This window comes from Syngnathus scovelli, chromosome 14 (genome assembly GCF_024217435.2).
Source record: "Syngnathus scovelli strain Florida chromosome 14, RoL_Ssco_1.2, whole genome shotgun sequence".
NCBI lineage: Eukaryota > Metazoa > Chordata > Actinopteri > Syngnathiformes > Syngnathidae > Syngnathus > Syngnathus scovelli.
Window position 1 is genome coordinate 9,552,956 of NC_090860.1, and position 15,250 is coordinate 9,568,205.

At 42.6% G+C, this 15,250-nt stretch overlaps 1 protein-coding gene across 2 annotated transcripts; it reads left to right on the forward strand.

The window, feature by feature from the left end:
* Positions 1-812: 812 nt before the first annotated feature.
* On the forward strand, positions 813-11,220 carry LOC125980718 (G patch domain-containing protein 2-like). 2 transcript variants are annotated; one of them, XM_049740170.2, is made up of 6 exons: positions 816-1,332; positions 1,434-2,024; positions 5,789-5,850; positions 6,264-6,402; positions 10,257-10,318; positions 10,811-10,893. In XM_049740170.2, the coding sequence occupies exons 2-4, from the start codon at positions 1,441-1,443 to the stop codon at positions 6,347-6,349; spliced, it is 732 nt and encodes a 243-aa protein (XP_049596127.1). In that variant the 5' UTR covers positions 816-1,332; positions 1,434-1,440; the 3' UTR covers positions 6,350-6,402; positions 10,257-10,318; positions 10,811-10,893. The 2 variants fall into 2 exon arrangements, with proteins under 2 accessions (XP_049596126.1, XP_049596127.1); XM_049740169.2 differs by lacking the exon at positions 6,264-6,402 and having other exon boundaries at positions 813-1,332; positions 10,811-11,220.
* Positions 11,221-15,250: the final 4,030 nt, after the last annotated feature.

Below are 15,250 nucleotides of genomic sequence, written 5' to 3' on the forward strand. Positions count from 1 at the left end.
AGCTTTCCAAATTGCTAATTACTGCCTCTGAAAGGACTTTGCTTCTGATATGTTTGCTTGTCAAAGGCGCTCGCTTAATGAAGCAGTGGCTCAAGTTTTTGATTTTAATACTTCCACTCTCAGGGCTCTCTCCGGAGCGCCTCCCAGGCCGGAACAATGGAGGGCCCTCGAGTCCGACTTCCCCCTCAGGGGCCGAGGCGAGGAGGCCCGCGGCTGCGCACTGAGGGAGTAGCTCAACTCGCTGAAATATGGCGGCGACAGATAAGGTGGCGGCGGCGCATAGAGTCTCGCTCCCAGGGGCCCAAGGGGAAATTTGCAGTTATTAGGAGGAAGATGAAAGAGATTAAATGGCTTTTGTACTCATTTTCACACACTTTTCTTTTTGGATTATTTGCCAGCTCGTCGACTCAGAGATGGGGGGGAAAAGTGCTAAATTACTTTTTTTCTCCCCCCCCCCCGTTCCTCTTATGCTTCACTCAGCAACACATTGGCTTGAAGAGGCAGTGAGGCATGGCTGAGAGATGTCATACATGAGTCCCGCTATTGTTTTAAAAGGTGCTGGGGAAAGAGAATTACTCTAATCTCATAATCTACAGCTAATGACACATTTTACATGGTTTGAGACTGTGTTATACATGGATCCAGAATCCTGGTGGTGCAGGAAGTAAAGAGAATGACAATATCCAGTGTTAATTGTGTGCCTTAAGGGTTAATTTCAGAAGCTTTCAGAAGATCTCAGCATCTCCAAACATATCTTAGATTGGTCAAATATTTTCATGAGGCAATCCTGTGCAAAAAAAAAAAAAAGTGGGGGGAAAAAACCCCAACAATGCTAGAAGCAGTAAAATAAATTCTGTGGTGTGTGACATAGCTTTATTCTCTGTGGTTTGGTGCTCTGTTGAATTCAATGATACGTTTTATGATCTTTGTAAGTATTAGATATATTTTTCCTCCTTTTAAAAGGTGAATATGGTTAAAGGACATGCTTGGGGCATCTGCACAAGTTAGACATATATTGGAGTCATTTGGAATTGTTGTAAATCAATAGGCAACATTTATTAAGTGATGACTGTAAAATAATATTTTTTTCTTTATAAAGATTACAACAGTAAATTAGAATCCAGACAGCTCCATAAAATGTGTTTTTGCCTTGACAGAAATGCAGCAAATAACAGAAAAGTCAAACATTTCAAACTGTTATCTTTAAGGGCAGACTATTTTGGCCTTGGCTAGCGTACAGGAAACGGAGTCCTCTGATTGGCTGAGCAGCAATACAGAAGCGTGTCTGACATCCGTGCTGAAAACAAAACAAGACGGGCTGCATTCCGTTTGGTGAGTGCAAAAACATCATCTACACATTATTATTATTATTAATGTCGGTATTATGTAATGTAATTTAAGTCAGGTCTGGCCCGTCTCCTGTGTGATTACAGCATCATCATGGATGAGCTGGCACAAGACCTGGTGTCTGCCTTGGAGCAAACCTCAGAGCAATTCAGGGAGCTCTGGGAGGAAATGCTTCTGAGTCCACTAAACAGGAACTGGCAGGTTTCCCAACGCAAAACCCGCAAGCATCGTCGTAAGTCTTCAGGTCGTGCTCCCAAGCAAAGACCATGCTGGATGGACGCGTCAGAGTCCAGCTCAGAAGAAGCTCCTCAAAAGTCAACAGCGTCGGTGGTCAATTTGAGTGACTCTGGTGATGTGGCCGCCATCAACGGGATGAGACTGCTTTCCTGGCCTGACTCGGACTCTATCGCTGGGAATAAACTAGGACAGCCCCTCAGGAAGAAGAGGAAGGCCAAACGCATGTCCTCACACATCCCAGTCAGATTACGAAAGAAGTTAAAAGTTTCTGGCAGGGAATGGAAACAGAGGCCTCGGCTGTCTAGGTTGCAGCATCCATCATCATTGAACAGCGGGTTGAATTCGCAGATTGACAGAGGGAGGCTGATGGGGAGCCAAAGTTGGAAAACAAAGATCTCATTGGAGTCCGCACAACGCACAGATGAGATCATGTCTGAGAGGTACATACACTCATATAACTCCAAAAGACTTCACCTGTTTTTGTACTTATTTTTCTGGTGGACTTTCTGCTCATAGCAACATATAAGCAGCTGGTAAAACAGTTTGGTTCTGTATTCTCGTCCGTGACCCGAATCCAGAGTTACTCCTTGAGCACATTTAAAAAAAAAAAAAAAGGCTTGATCAAAGTGATATACAATTCATTAGAAAAATAAAACATAACAAATTAAACTCGGAATACACAATAGCAGGCGATTCCGTTCACGATTGGGGCACACCAATGGCAAGAAGTCATTAAAAGCTAAAGTGGGGGCAAGTTTTGCGGTTCACGTCACATTCTGGGGGGCTGCTATCGCACTCCCCGACTCCCCAAGCAGTCAAACTGGCCGTTTGTCAATATTCACTCTGTCCTTAACTAAACCCCTCCCGACCCCTCCGAAAAATGAATCGCAATCACGCTGCTCCACTTTAAAGTATCGAGTTGACATTAAAAATGAATGATGGAGCCTCTTCATCCTCGTCTCCCATAGCTGAAATGATCACCGGGGAGGGATCGTTGATAGTTTTGCCTTCTGGCATCTGCCAGCTCATTATTTCCATTCCAGAAAAATTGTCACAAATAAATAAGTGACTTGCTATGCTATTGATTTGTTTTGAGATGAAGTCCTTTTGTAATTAAAGCAGTGTCAGTATCCCAGCATGAATTCTATTTAGTCAAGCCGAATTGCTGCAGAGGTCAACATTAGGCCATCAAATCAAATCTGCATCGAAACACTTCTTGTGTCTTTGTGAAAATCCGTGATCATATTTAATTAAATTGAATACTAATGTAATTCATAATCCAATCAGTGTTTAATGTTTAATAAAAAGAAAACATTCAATTCAATGCAGCTGATACAAAAAGAAAAAAAATCCATTCTTCCACCAAATGATTTCCCATATTTAAATATTTTTTAAAATTTCAAATAATATTATTTAAATATTTTTTAAATGTATTATCAATCTGAAAAGACATTAAAACTGTGCTTGTTTATGTATCAAAAGTTCAAGAGTTTGATGTTGTCACTATCTGATCGGTGTCGAAAACATTTTATAGATAAAGTGCTTTTTGGTCGAGCCGTAATGGGACAAGGCACAAGGCTTTACATCTTGTGGTTTAATTCGTGCTGACCTCCCTAGCCCCTAAACGGTACTTGTTTTCTTACTTTATGGAAAAATCAATAGCCGTCTTGACAGAAAACAGCTCCGGAGAAGAAATAAATGGAACCGGCATCGCCCGCTGTCAATCATTTCTCACTTATACAACGCCAAAGCTCTTGATTGCTGCTCAGTAGACTGCCACGCTGATGTGAGGGCCGAGCAGCCTTAATGGCTCCGTCCGGGTGGAGGCCAAGCGTTTGGAAGAACGCTACAAGCGATGAGAGGTTGACAGTGGTACAACAGCAGTATTTATAATCCCTGCAGTGTACGCTCCATCTGATGCCATTGTGAAAACGTCTTTTGAAGCACTCAGATTCCGTTGCTCTCCGTTCATTCCATTAACCTTTGTTGTGCGCTCCCTTCAAACGTGCTTCTCCTCAAGGTCACCCCCCCTCCGATGCGCATACAGAGCAGAGCCTTCAGTCACTCAAGTGCGAGGGAAGCAGATGTTGCGTTTTTCTGGCTCCTTCATTGGAGCGGGTGCAGCCTGCTGGGCCACGGGGCCACCCGGTTCCCCGGCTGGAGTGGGCTTCACCTGTGGGTTAGACGCCACACATGACGTGAGCCGAGGTTGACTCCCAACCGGCCGCCGGGACGGAACACAACAACACAGCTGTTTGCGTACCCGCTGTGATTTCAATTTGGGAAAACTCCGCAAGGAGTTTGAAAAGCCGTACGCCGTTTGCTCAAGTTAATTTTCATAAATCTCCGAGTCTAATCCAATTACTGAAGCTCGGGGAAGAAGGGATAACCTTATAATCAGACACCCATGGAAGAGGGCATGGATTTGGGTTGCGGTGGCTTGTTTGAAGAGCCCGCAGATCCATCGTTATCAGCGTTGTGTTCCCTTCTGTCTACGTCTTCACTTTATTCCTCAGCAGAATGAGCCCAGCTCAATAAATGGCGGCTAGTCCGTAATCTCTGAGCAAACTAGTCGGCCTCTCCCAGGAGTTGAGGATTATATCCTAATGATTAGTGCTCATCTGGATACTGTGTTTTTTAGCCTCACTTCTTTGCCTTGTATCGAGACAATAGGGCCATGGGGGGGTTAAGTTAAGCACCAAAACACTGAGATGCCATTTTCTTCTTTGCCCTTGCCTTTGTTGCTTTGTGGATTTAAGGCATTTCAGCTCATTAGGACGTATTTGTTTTTATGAGGCATAATCCGTTACGGAGTCATTTATAACTGGGGTGGCTGTTGGTGGATCCTTTTGGATATCCAAGCTGTCTTTAAATGTTTGCCAATTTCACTTTAAAGGTCAAAGAGAGAAGAAAAAAAAGGGGGAGTTCTTTTGGTTTTTAGAAAAATGGCCGGGTGGATAATTCATTGAATGAATTAGTCAACACTTAATGGAACACACGGTCCGCCAAGTGACATCACTTTAAAAGTTTTGATGTGGATAAAATACCTAATAAGTTGCCCTCATGGGAAAATGTAACAAAGAGCATTTTCATTTTTCATGCAGTTGATATCTTGATCATCGGGCATCCTTGCACGAGCTCCTTTCGAATAGTGCTACTGTTCTTCATCTGCCAGGCAGTGTGATACCTCCAGAACTGCTCTACAGATGAGCCGTGGCCTGGGGAGTCAGTCTGGAAAGGGCCAGACATGGTCCAGATTCCCTGGAGAGGCCTGCACCCGTTCACATCTGCTTCTTATGGTGAAGGTGCAGGACCATCTGGACAGGAGGATGTGCAGACTGGACGGGCGTTTTTCCTGATCTTGCCGTTGCTGGCAGGCGTGCGCAATATGGCGATGCAATGTATCAGCACTTATAGGATCCTTAATCCTCGAGTGCTTTGCAAGGTCAGCATTAAAAAAATTGTTGGGTTAATTCAAGACTATCAATATGTCAAAATGTGAGTGAATGAAGAACATTTTCAGTTGGAAAATCTGGTTTTATTAGCTTCATCGCTAGCATCCTTGATTCCCCCGATTGACCTTGGAGTGTCTGGAGGTCACAGAGCAAGTCGTCCGAGGTGTGAGTTAGCGAGAGACACCGGGGTTGCCCGGAGGTGCGGCGATGAGCAATCCGGGCAACACGTAGCAGATGTTGGTCAGTCGCCGTGTGTGGAAGCAGATTTTGCATGTGCGGAGCACACCCAGAGGGAGGGGCGGTGAATACGTTCCACTCTGCTGTCATCCTCCACAACAGCAGCCCGATTTAGATTGGAGCTGACAGCGGAGGATATTCAATTAGATTGTGCATGTCACTCGCTAGCTTGGATCAGAGTCGCCGCTTTTGCCTTTGTGTTTGCCATCCCGGCGAGGGATCACATGGCACGCTCTATCTTTTTGTGCCACTTCCATTTATGTCGACCTCCGGTTCCAGACGACTACTTTATTACTCTTATTGATTGCCACATGTTAAATATTGGCTTGACGGGGCACATGTACATTTCTGGCTTTCTATTCTTCACTTTTCAAATGCTATAATATTGTTTGACCTAAGAACCCTTTTGGTTCAGAAATAGAGATTTAAACTGAATAACTGACCCGTAATGTTACTGATGATACCGAAACAGGTCAGTGTTCCTATTCATGTGTTTACTTTTCTCTTTCCAGTGAAACCAGCAGTGTCTGCAGTAGTGACACGGGCCTTTTCACCAATGATGAAGGCAGACAAGGTACTTAAAAAAAAACCTTTCCATACATTTTGATCAGACAAGCAATTTGAAGAGCTCATTTCAAGTCCAGCCAAAAGTGGGCTGTTTTGCACCAACGGGCTGTTTGCTGGGCACCCAGGCGACTCTAATAAGACGTTGTCATGTCGTGTTAATGAGCGCTGAAGCCTTTGCTAATCTCATTAGCCGTGGAGGGGCCAGTCGGCCTCTGATTTAACAGTTGTCACTACACCTTGACTATGAGAGGCATGCTGCCTGCTCCAGCTTTGCTGACTGACAGGTCTTAGAGGAGCCTCCTGTCTGGGGACTAAACTAGTGCTGTCTACTTATAGGAGTAATTAACTCACAAATGCACAAGAGTGTTGTATTTGAATCTAGCAGCATCTACTGTGTCTTTTTTGCATTTGTGTGTGCAGGTGATGATGAGCAGAGCGATTATTTTTTTGAGGGCGACTTGCAGGAGTCTTTGCTCGCAGCTACCCAATCACAATTCCAGAGATGACCATCTCTGGAACTCAATCAGCTTTCTGCAGCCTGCATGGCCAATTCAGAGAGGTTTGGTATCATTGTTTTGGCTCCCTGAGATTTGGCATAGCCTGAGTCCGAAAATCTACCACACATATACCACAAAATATACCACTTTGTTGTTGTTCTCGGGAAAAAAAGCAACATTTACTACATTGACGGTTTCAATATTAATTAGAATCCTTTGTCCCGTTGTAGTGGAATGTCGTATTGGCAAGTTGTCCGAAGGCTCTCCTATGTTGAGTCTGAGCAACCCAGCAGAATTTAGTCGTTGATGACTCGGTCGAATGCTCTCGCAGGTCTATTGAAGAAACAATTCCGTCTTTTCCAATGGAGCTCGATTTATTGATGAACACAGAGTTCCTTAAATGCATCCATTCCAGTGGCTTGGTCGCTGTTAATTAGGGAAATCCACAGTATGTTAACACCATGACTTTTTCTCCCATTTGAATTACTAAAAAGAAGGAAGGTTTTTAATTCTGCATATGGTTCGACTTGGCTGCTTGGCTTTATATGACTTAAAAAATAAAATATATACATATGATATATAAATAATAGATGACTTAAGCTAAATGATTTACAAATAGAAGATTTTAGATGAAGTCGTAGATGAAGTAGAAGTCTGAAGTCTGAGTTGACAGTCGTGAGCTGAAGAGAAACACTTGGATGTATGGACACTTTATTCCAAAAGTTTCAAGGTCAGCGTAGCAAAAAAAAAAAAAAAAAACAGCCTGATATACATGCTAATAAATATCAGGATTCACGGTGGGGAAAAAAATACAAAGTTTCTTCTCCAAATGTTTGTGAAAGCATCACATGGCTCCCAGTCATACCAGGAACTGTTGCATGTGTATGGGGAGTGGGAGGGAGGGGTGGGGGGGATTGGGAGCTCGTAGCCCCCTTGGCCTCACAATTGCGGGACTACTGGTCGCCTATTTATGGCGCATTCTTAATTTGGTTACACACACACACTTTTACACCCACCTCTCCCCCCTCTGGGGTTATTTCCCAAAGCTCCCCTTGATGAGGGGCAAATACACGAGTGCTATGAAAAGCCCCTGACTTCTTAGAGCGTTCTTCTCCAAACAGATTCTTTCTTCTCCACCTGAAAGGTTCCTTCAGATTCCAGTTTGAGCCATTGTGAATACTAATTTCTCGCCGTTAAAAAGCCCTCATATCCCTGCCATGCTCTCATTTGAATGGCAGACTCAGGGGAGACCTCTTAATTCCTTTATAGTGGGATTCAAGACCCTTCACTTCAAAAAGTAGAAATCATACTCCCAAATGAATGAGGGCGAGGGAGGGATTGGTGAGAGGGGCTTGTGATGTGTCCCGCCGGACGGCGCCGGCCTAAATCAGTCTCCCCGAGCTGCTCCAATCCACTCTCCAGTGAGGTGACTTCTTCCATCCTCATGACCCGACTCTGTGACCCCCGTTTGCTTTGCCCCCCTCCGCCACACACACGCACACAAACAAAACAATGTAGCAAAACTATAATCACAAATGCCCGCTATAAACAAACTCTAAACGACCTCCTTTTTCAAAATTTCATTTCTTTTGAAGATCTTACCCCCGGTGCACTTGATGGATTTGTAACCCCCGAGGCCAGAGAGAAAAGTGTTTACCCTCTGGGCCGAGTGTACGAATTAATCTTGTACTGCATCCACGCTGAAACGACATTATATTAATAAAAGCTGTCATCTCCTGTTTGGCGCACGGTGACGGCAACAATAGGAGATTTGATGTTAAGCGATGAAGGCGGAGATGAGCTGGTGTGCCGCTTATCCTCGCCTCGGAGCGGCACTTGCCTGAAAACGCTGCGTGGGATTGCTGGGTAATGCTCGAAGCCGCCTCCCACCTGAGTAGCTTCTCTATATTGACTTATTTCAACGGCGAGATAAATCATAGTCCCGTGCCCCTCCCTTCCCTGTTTTCATTTTAATTGTGAGATCTCGGTGTCAGCAGTTAGTATATTGGTGTGAGTGGCCTATTGATTATTGATTTGGAGATATTGATTAGGTTCCCTGGAGACCCTAATCCTTTCTGATTCATTTGAATAGCTCTATTAATCTTGAGATCCTGCTCCCACCTGAAGCACTGTATACCCTGATGAAAATAGATCGTCATTTTGTAACCACCGCACCTCGCTCCTCTTTTGATTTATTCTTTTTAATTGATATATTTGCTTTTGGATGCGGACGCCAAAATTGCAATTGACCCGCTGTCACCGATCTTTTAGTCAGCACCCTCGGGGACCACTCCTCCTTTAAGAAGTGTCTCGTATGACCTGAAAACAATCTATCTCACACTTATTTTTTTTTTTACTCTGTGTCCTTGTGTCATTGATAGAATTTAGCTGATGTCTTGTTGGTGGTATGACCAGGAGGTTTTCTAGAAGCCTCGGGGGCCCAGAAGAAGCTATTCCCCCCAAAAAACTGACAATTGATAATCAGACGTATTGTTAATAAATAATCGTTGCATGAAAAATAAATAGCAACTTAGCTACCAACACCGAAAAGCAAAATACACTTGCTCCTCGACCTCGCCGTAGTAAAAAGGAAAGACAGAGGGACAGCCCCCCCTCACACATTAACACCAAATGCATCAGGATATTACTTTTTATACCTTGGGCGTGCCTCGTGAAATAATGAGACGTTTAAATAGGGATCGATTTAAGAATTAAAAAGTTAGTTTGTGGAGATTTACTGTTGGGAGTTGACTGGCTGAGCTCTTTATCAGAGGTGCAAATGGCTGGTTATGTGCTGTCCGACAGAGGTACGATTGAGGGATCGATAGGCGCGTGATTTACTAACTGGAGTACAGGTGATCAATAAGTATAAAAGTAAATGAAATATGCATTAGCGGGATTTTATTAGAGCCGGCTAGCAGAGAGAGAATAACGGTCAGGCCATTTATTTTTATATCTATTGATTATACAACTTAGAGACTCAAAGGGAGCACTTGCACGCCTCTCGACACCACGTGCCCGTCACGTGATTTATGTGTGCTGAGGTCATGGAACATGCTGCCTGTTAAAAGGCTGCCCTCATTGTGGCCCATGCCTGGCGGGGATGCTTATGCGGTCTCTGATGAGCCAAATGGGTTAACGAGAATGTGTGTCAATCAGCCATCGGTCATTTCTATTGGTGTTTTTTCTATTTTTAGTATTGGTGTCCACAAATTTGTTGTTGAGCATATCCAGGAATTTTATATTCTGTCAGAGAATATGTGATGTTAGCAGTTAGCCAATCAGAGCCCAAAGAATGAAACAGGTTAATTGTTCTTCTGATAATATGCACATTGCCTTTTTGTATTTTAGTCTATTTATTCTCAAAACCGTGCAATATTAAAGTTAAAAGATAAGAAAATAATTAACAAAAACAATCACTATTCCAATCCGCCTTCTCCACCGCAATTTAGCTTGACAGTGATGTCACGGGGGTTCACTGTACAATAAACTAATCGCTCATTTTGTGTGGCTGCAGCCCCCTCACCCTATCCCCCCCTCTATACAAAAACATCTATCACAGTTGACCCCCCCCTCACTATAACCCACTTGGCCCACCCAACCACCTCCACCAGTGATGGAACGGACCTTGACCTTAGGTTTACATCTCCGAAGTCGGGGCTATTAAGGTGGGGGGGCTTTTCCTATTTCAGGGCTGCTGACATATGGCACAAGAGGCGCAGGGCAGGTGTAATTTGTTAATGTGAGCCCTGCACGTGTCTACTAGCATCGCTATTCATGGACTATGTTCTCCGTGGTCCCAACATGAGCTAATGAAGACAAATAAGACATAATATTCACTTAATGACAGTAAATTGTGACTTACAATTTTGTAAGCTCTATTTCTTACTACCGTATGTGTTTGTTTTCCCCTCAGGCACTCTAACCACTCAAATGCTGACGTGGGAAACAAGAATAAAATGTCTATCACCTCCTCAGGTAACTCTTTACGCACACTGATACACCTGTGGCTTGTTTAACTCTCACTATCAAGATTATTGGAGATTAAAACCAGCAGTTGTAACCTTTTACACAGCTCAAAGGAACAATTTAACACTGCATTTAGTTGCCGTTTAGGAGTTGCACTAAAATAGGACTGTCTGATATCGAAGCTTCAATTTGGAGGTCCATTCAATTGTGTGTGAACCAGTGGACCTGCTTTTTTTCATTAGTCTGATGGCTAAGAGTTTGCTGAATTGAATTCAGATTTAAATTGTCCATCTTTTCTTCCATGTCATCTCTCCATGCTTCACTCCGAACATTGCTGCTTGTCATTTGAATAAAAAATGTTGGTAGTTCCTTGATTTAGTGAATGGTGCAGACCTCTGATGTTTATTAATACAGCTGCACAGTGCACTGTACCGGGCTCCATCATTCATTTGGATAAAAGAGGTGGAATTTAAAACCAGCCACTGCTTTACTTGGTTACAGATTGCATCCATTTATTGCACTGAGTGATGGAATGGCCAGTGACTCCGTCCTTCACCTCCCTAGTGCTGGCAGAATAATAACAAACAAAATTCACCCCTGCCAATTGACACATATGCAATAGATGAGATTTTATCTTTCTATATACTATATGTACATATAAATATACATATGCATATATAAAATATGTTTCATGTATATTATGTATGTGTTTATTATTTATTTAAAACTTGACATTACCTGCAAAACACACCTATAGTCCCAAAAATAGTCAGTGTTAAGGTGTTCTACTAAGTAGTGTGGTCCTGAGTGACACCCCCCCTTCAGCTGTGTTTATAGTGTTTTCCCAATACTTGAGTCTAGTGCCCGCTGTCCACTGTGATTTATCGAGCATCTCATGCTGTCCAATGTCAGTTTCTGCAGCTGCGACTTCTCGGTATAAATCTTCACTTTGGCAGCATGCCGCATGCCGTTGCTTCTCGGGAATCTCGGCGCTGACTGCCATAAGATGTGCGCAGACAAAGCTTCATGTGCTGTGTTCGTATTTGGATGTTTTTTTTCTGACGTAAATATGAAAAAAACAACACCCGAGTCCTGATGTTTTTCATTTAACTCATTTTCATTTAAAATGAGCCACTGAGATGCCACAGTTACTTTTAGTGAACACACGATGGTTTTTGTTGTAGGCCACAGGAAGTAGATTGTTCTTTGAGTCAGCGCTTGATTTGAGCGTCTCTAATCAGGAGTGAAAATGGTCTGCGTCCCGAGGTGTCTTCTTGGCCTCTGTGGGGAATTACCTTGGCGGTACCCAGCTGTTGCTTTGTCGTCTTTCTTTACCCTTTTAGCACTTCCATGGGTGTGTTGGAGTTGAATTTGTGGAAGGGGAAGGGTGGAGGGGAAATAAGGGGGTTGGCAGACAACACAGAAAATCCTCTAAAACAGGTATCTGTTTGGATTTGATCGCCCCTCCATTTGTCTACCTTAAATTGGCCATTCTCTACTTTTTCGCACCATCAATCAGTCTTCCAAGTCAATCCAAAACCTCTTTACTATTTATAAAACAAAACTTGTCAGTGTTTCCTCATGGATTACTCGGAAATATCCATGTGATAATTCACAACTGGTTTGTACAAGTGGTTACAAAAGTTAGATTCCAGGCACTTACAGAGACCGTAATTTTTTTTACTGAGTCGAAAGCCAAATAATAAACGTATGGTTAATTCAATTCAAACAAATGTAGCTCAAGTAACCCCTCTGATATGTGTTTTTTTCTTTGTGCATCTAGTGTAATTTTCTAGTTATGTATTTTGACTTCTTCCCATTCTTGCTAGGATAATGGTTTGACTACAGGACTGTCTCAGAAAATTAGAATATTGTGATAACGTTTTTTATTTTCTGTACTGCAATTAAAAAACAAAAATTAAATTAATAAAAGGCTTGCAGTATTTCAGTTGATTTTGTAATGAATCCAGAATGTACGACATTTTTTTTTTTTTCATTGCATTACAGAAAATAAAAAACTTTATCACAATATTCAAATTTTCTGAGATGCATGTGAGAAACAATTTTGAGTTTGGAGTGGAGTAATTTGGTTTGACAGAAGTTGTCAGCCTCGGTCACTGAATGTTATTGTTGTATCAAGGGAAGTAGCACATGTTTGCCACTATGGCGCGCAAGCCAATCACTTGGTCTTGCCGCCTCTTCTTCCTTTCATGTGTTTCCCTGCCCGAGCCAGACGGCAGCGTGACAGATCACCCGCGTCGCAGGCGCGTGGTGTTCCTACCGGGCGGTCCGGCCTCCTCTCATTAATGCCCAGGCTGGTGCGAGGGCCACGTGGCAGCACAAGACAAATAATGCTTGTGCTCAGCCATCACTTCTGCTGACAGAAATGCAGCCCACCGCACTATTTTGCCCTCGCCGGCTTCCCCTCAGTACCCTGCCCGCGTCCTTCAACTCCGCCGATGTCTCTCCATGTCTGTATTGCCTTGACAAAGTTTCACGGTGGTTCTGGTTCTGCTGATTAGCCTGCTGCACAACTAGTGATGCCGCCAAATGCAGGTAAACTGGACAATCATCCCAAAAACTATAATTGACGACTCACCCCCCCCCACATGCTGCAACATGTTGGAAGGTATTTGCTTCCTCTTGGATACTGCCTGTGACGTTCACAAATTCTCGCCCACCCCCTCCCCTTGTCACCTTTGTGTACAGCCTCATGATGCTGGATTAGAGGTGGAACCCTCCATGCATCGTAAAGAGATCTTTTGTCTCGACATCAGTGACTTGCATCACACCAGCTAGGTATTTTTGAAACCATTCTAGTTATTTTCATTTTATTAAATAAAATGTTTTTTTCTCCCCCCAATTAATAGTATTCATCGTAATTTCCGGACTATGAATCGCTACTTTTTGCACAAACTTTGAACCCTGCGGTTTATAGTCCAGTGCGGTTTATCTATTGATTTTTCATGATTTTTATGATATTGTAAAATGATTTGTTTTAGGAATACAGGTAATAGAAATGACATTTAAAGCACCTGCAGTTTATAGTCCGGTGCGTCTTATATCTAAAGAAAAAAGGATTTTCCCCTTTAGCTGGTGCGGCTTATATTCAGGTGCGACTTATAGTCCAGAAATGACGGTAGTTATTATTTCTTAGGTTTTGTTAACGTGCTCTCCACTCACTTTTGTGCAAACCCTCAACCTGGAGGTACGACCACTATAATGTCCTGTTTTTATGAGCGACTCAGCGGAAGAGAGAAAGAGAAAGACAGAGAGTGCAAAGGAGAGAAAGAGAGACCCACAGACCGAGGCTTAATCATTAAAGAGCCTTGTTCATTTAAGTGTGGGAATCAGCAAGCCCATGACTGTCAATGTGTAATTAGCTGATTAATAAACAGGGGGAAGGCGAGTGCTCCAGGAAGGCCTGTAATGATTGTTTTTAAAGAGCATCACATGAGAGCTTATTAAGATTGTAAGATGGTTCCATTCAACCTCCCATTATCGCCCACAATAAATGCATGTACGGTAATTCTCATCCCACGGACAAAAAAGAAATCTTATAATGTCTTCAGTGACCTTGATGTAAAACTAGTTGAGTGTGTAGATAATCTTATTTATTATCCACGTTTATCTCTTTAAAGAGTCTAATCATCATACTCACATGCAAAGGGTTAATTGTCTGCTGAATGAGAATCAGTTTTATTATTTTCTCAAATTGTCAACACAACCAACTGTGTGTATGATCAGGAGTGGAAATTAGTGTACTCAAAGAAACAGTAAAATAATATTAATTAAAAATATACTCATAATTTATCTTTTTTTTCAGCTATTTACAGTGCCTCCAAAGTTTCTGTCTTTTACGGCATCAAAAAAATAATCTCTTTTGGATCTCGGAATAATTCCGTTGACATATTTTGACCTTGACCTAACTGAACCTTATATATGATGTTAAAACTCTTACCGACTAAATTCTCTCAACCTTGAGTGTATAATATCGGCTCCATTTTGATTCGCAGGACTTTGCTTCAGCAAAATGTTTGGGTTGAACCTCAGTAACAGTTAGTCATCGTTCCCTCAAGTAATATTAATCAATTATCTTGCCCGGCGGATCGGTTTGGGGGAGAAGTCATCTGGAAAGAGGCACAAGCAAATATAATGGGAGCCAGCACGAGCACATGCCAGTGAACGCTGTAATGCCTAATCCTTTGAGACAGCCCACCGCCACAATGTCACTTCTAGTTGCCTTGTCCTCTGCTCTCCGCCTGCTTCACAAATGTCTTGTCTGACCCAAGCTAACTTTATTTTGGGGTGGAACAGCGAGATCGGTAAAGATTTATCGCAGTGTAGTAGGGAAGGCAGGGTAGATTCTGCTGAAATTGGCTCTTTTTTTTTGGAGACGAAAAGCTTTAAAGGCGAGCATCAAGAGAGAATGTTTAAAAAGCGAGTGTCAGGGAGATGTGAATGTGTGATGGATGAAGTTAAAAACAGGCAGCTCCTTACAAACCCCGACTAGAAAACGGGCTATGGTGCAGATTGGCCTTTTAATAACTGTGACCGCAAGTCATACAGGGCCAAATTGGATTTGGCTCACTTGACCAAAACCTCATTAATATTTAACCTATTAGTGCTTCAACGTATTATTTCAACACACCTAGTAGAGAGCAACGAAATTCATTTTTTTGGTATGTGAGGCTTTGCATTGAAACTGGAAAATATTCTTTTCATTTCAAATTATGATAAATGCTTCTCTTTTTTTCTATCTTGACTAACCCTTAACATGACACTGGAGCCATACAGGAAATTGTGAAAAATCAAGCAGAAACTTTTTTCTTGCGCTAATTTTATAACAAGACGATACTTTAAAGTGCATAATTCCAATCAGCAGTGCCTTCCAGGTTTATTAAGCACGAGAGATGTAAATGCAATCAAGACCTTGTTAAG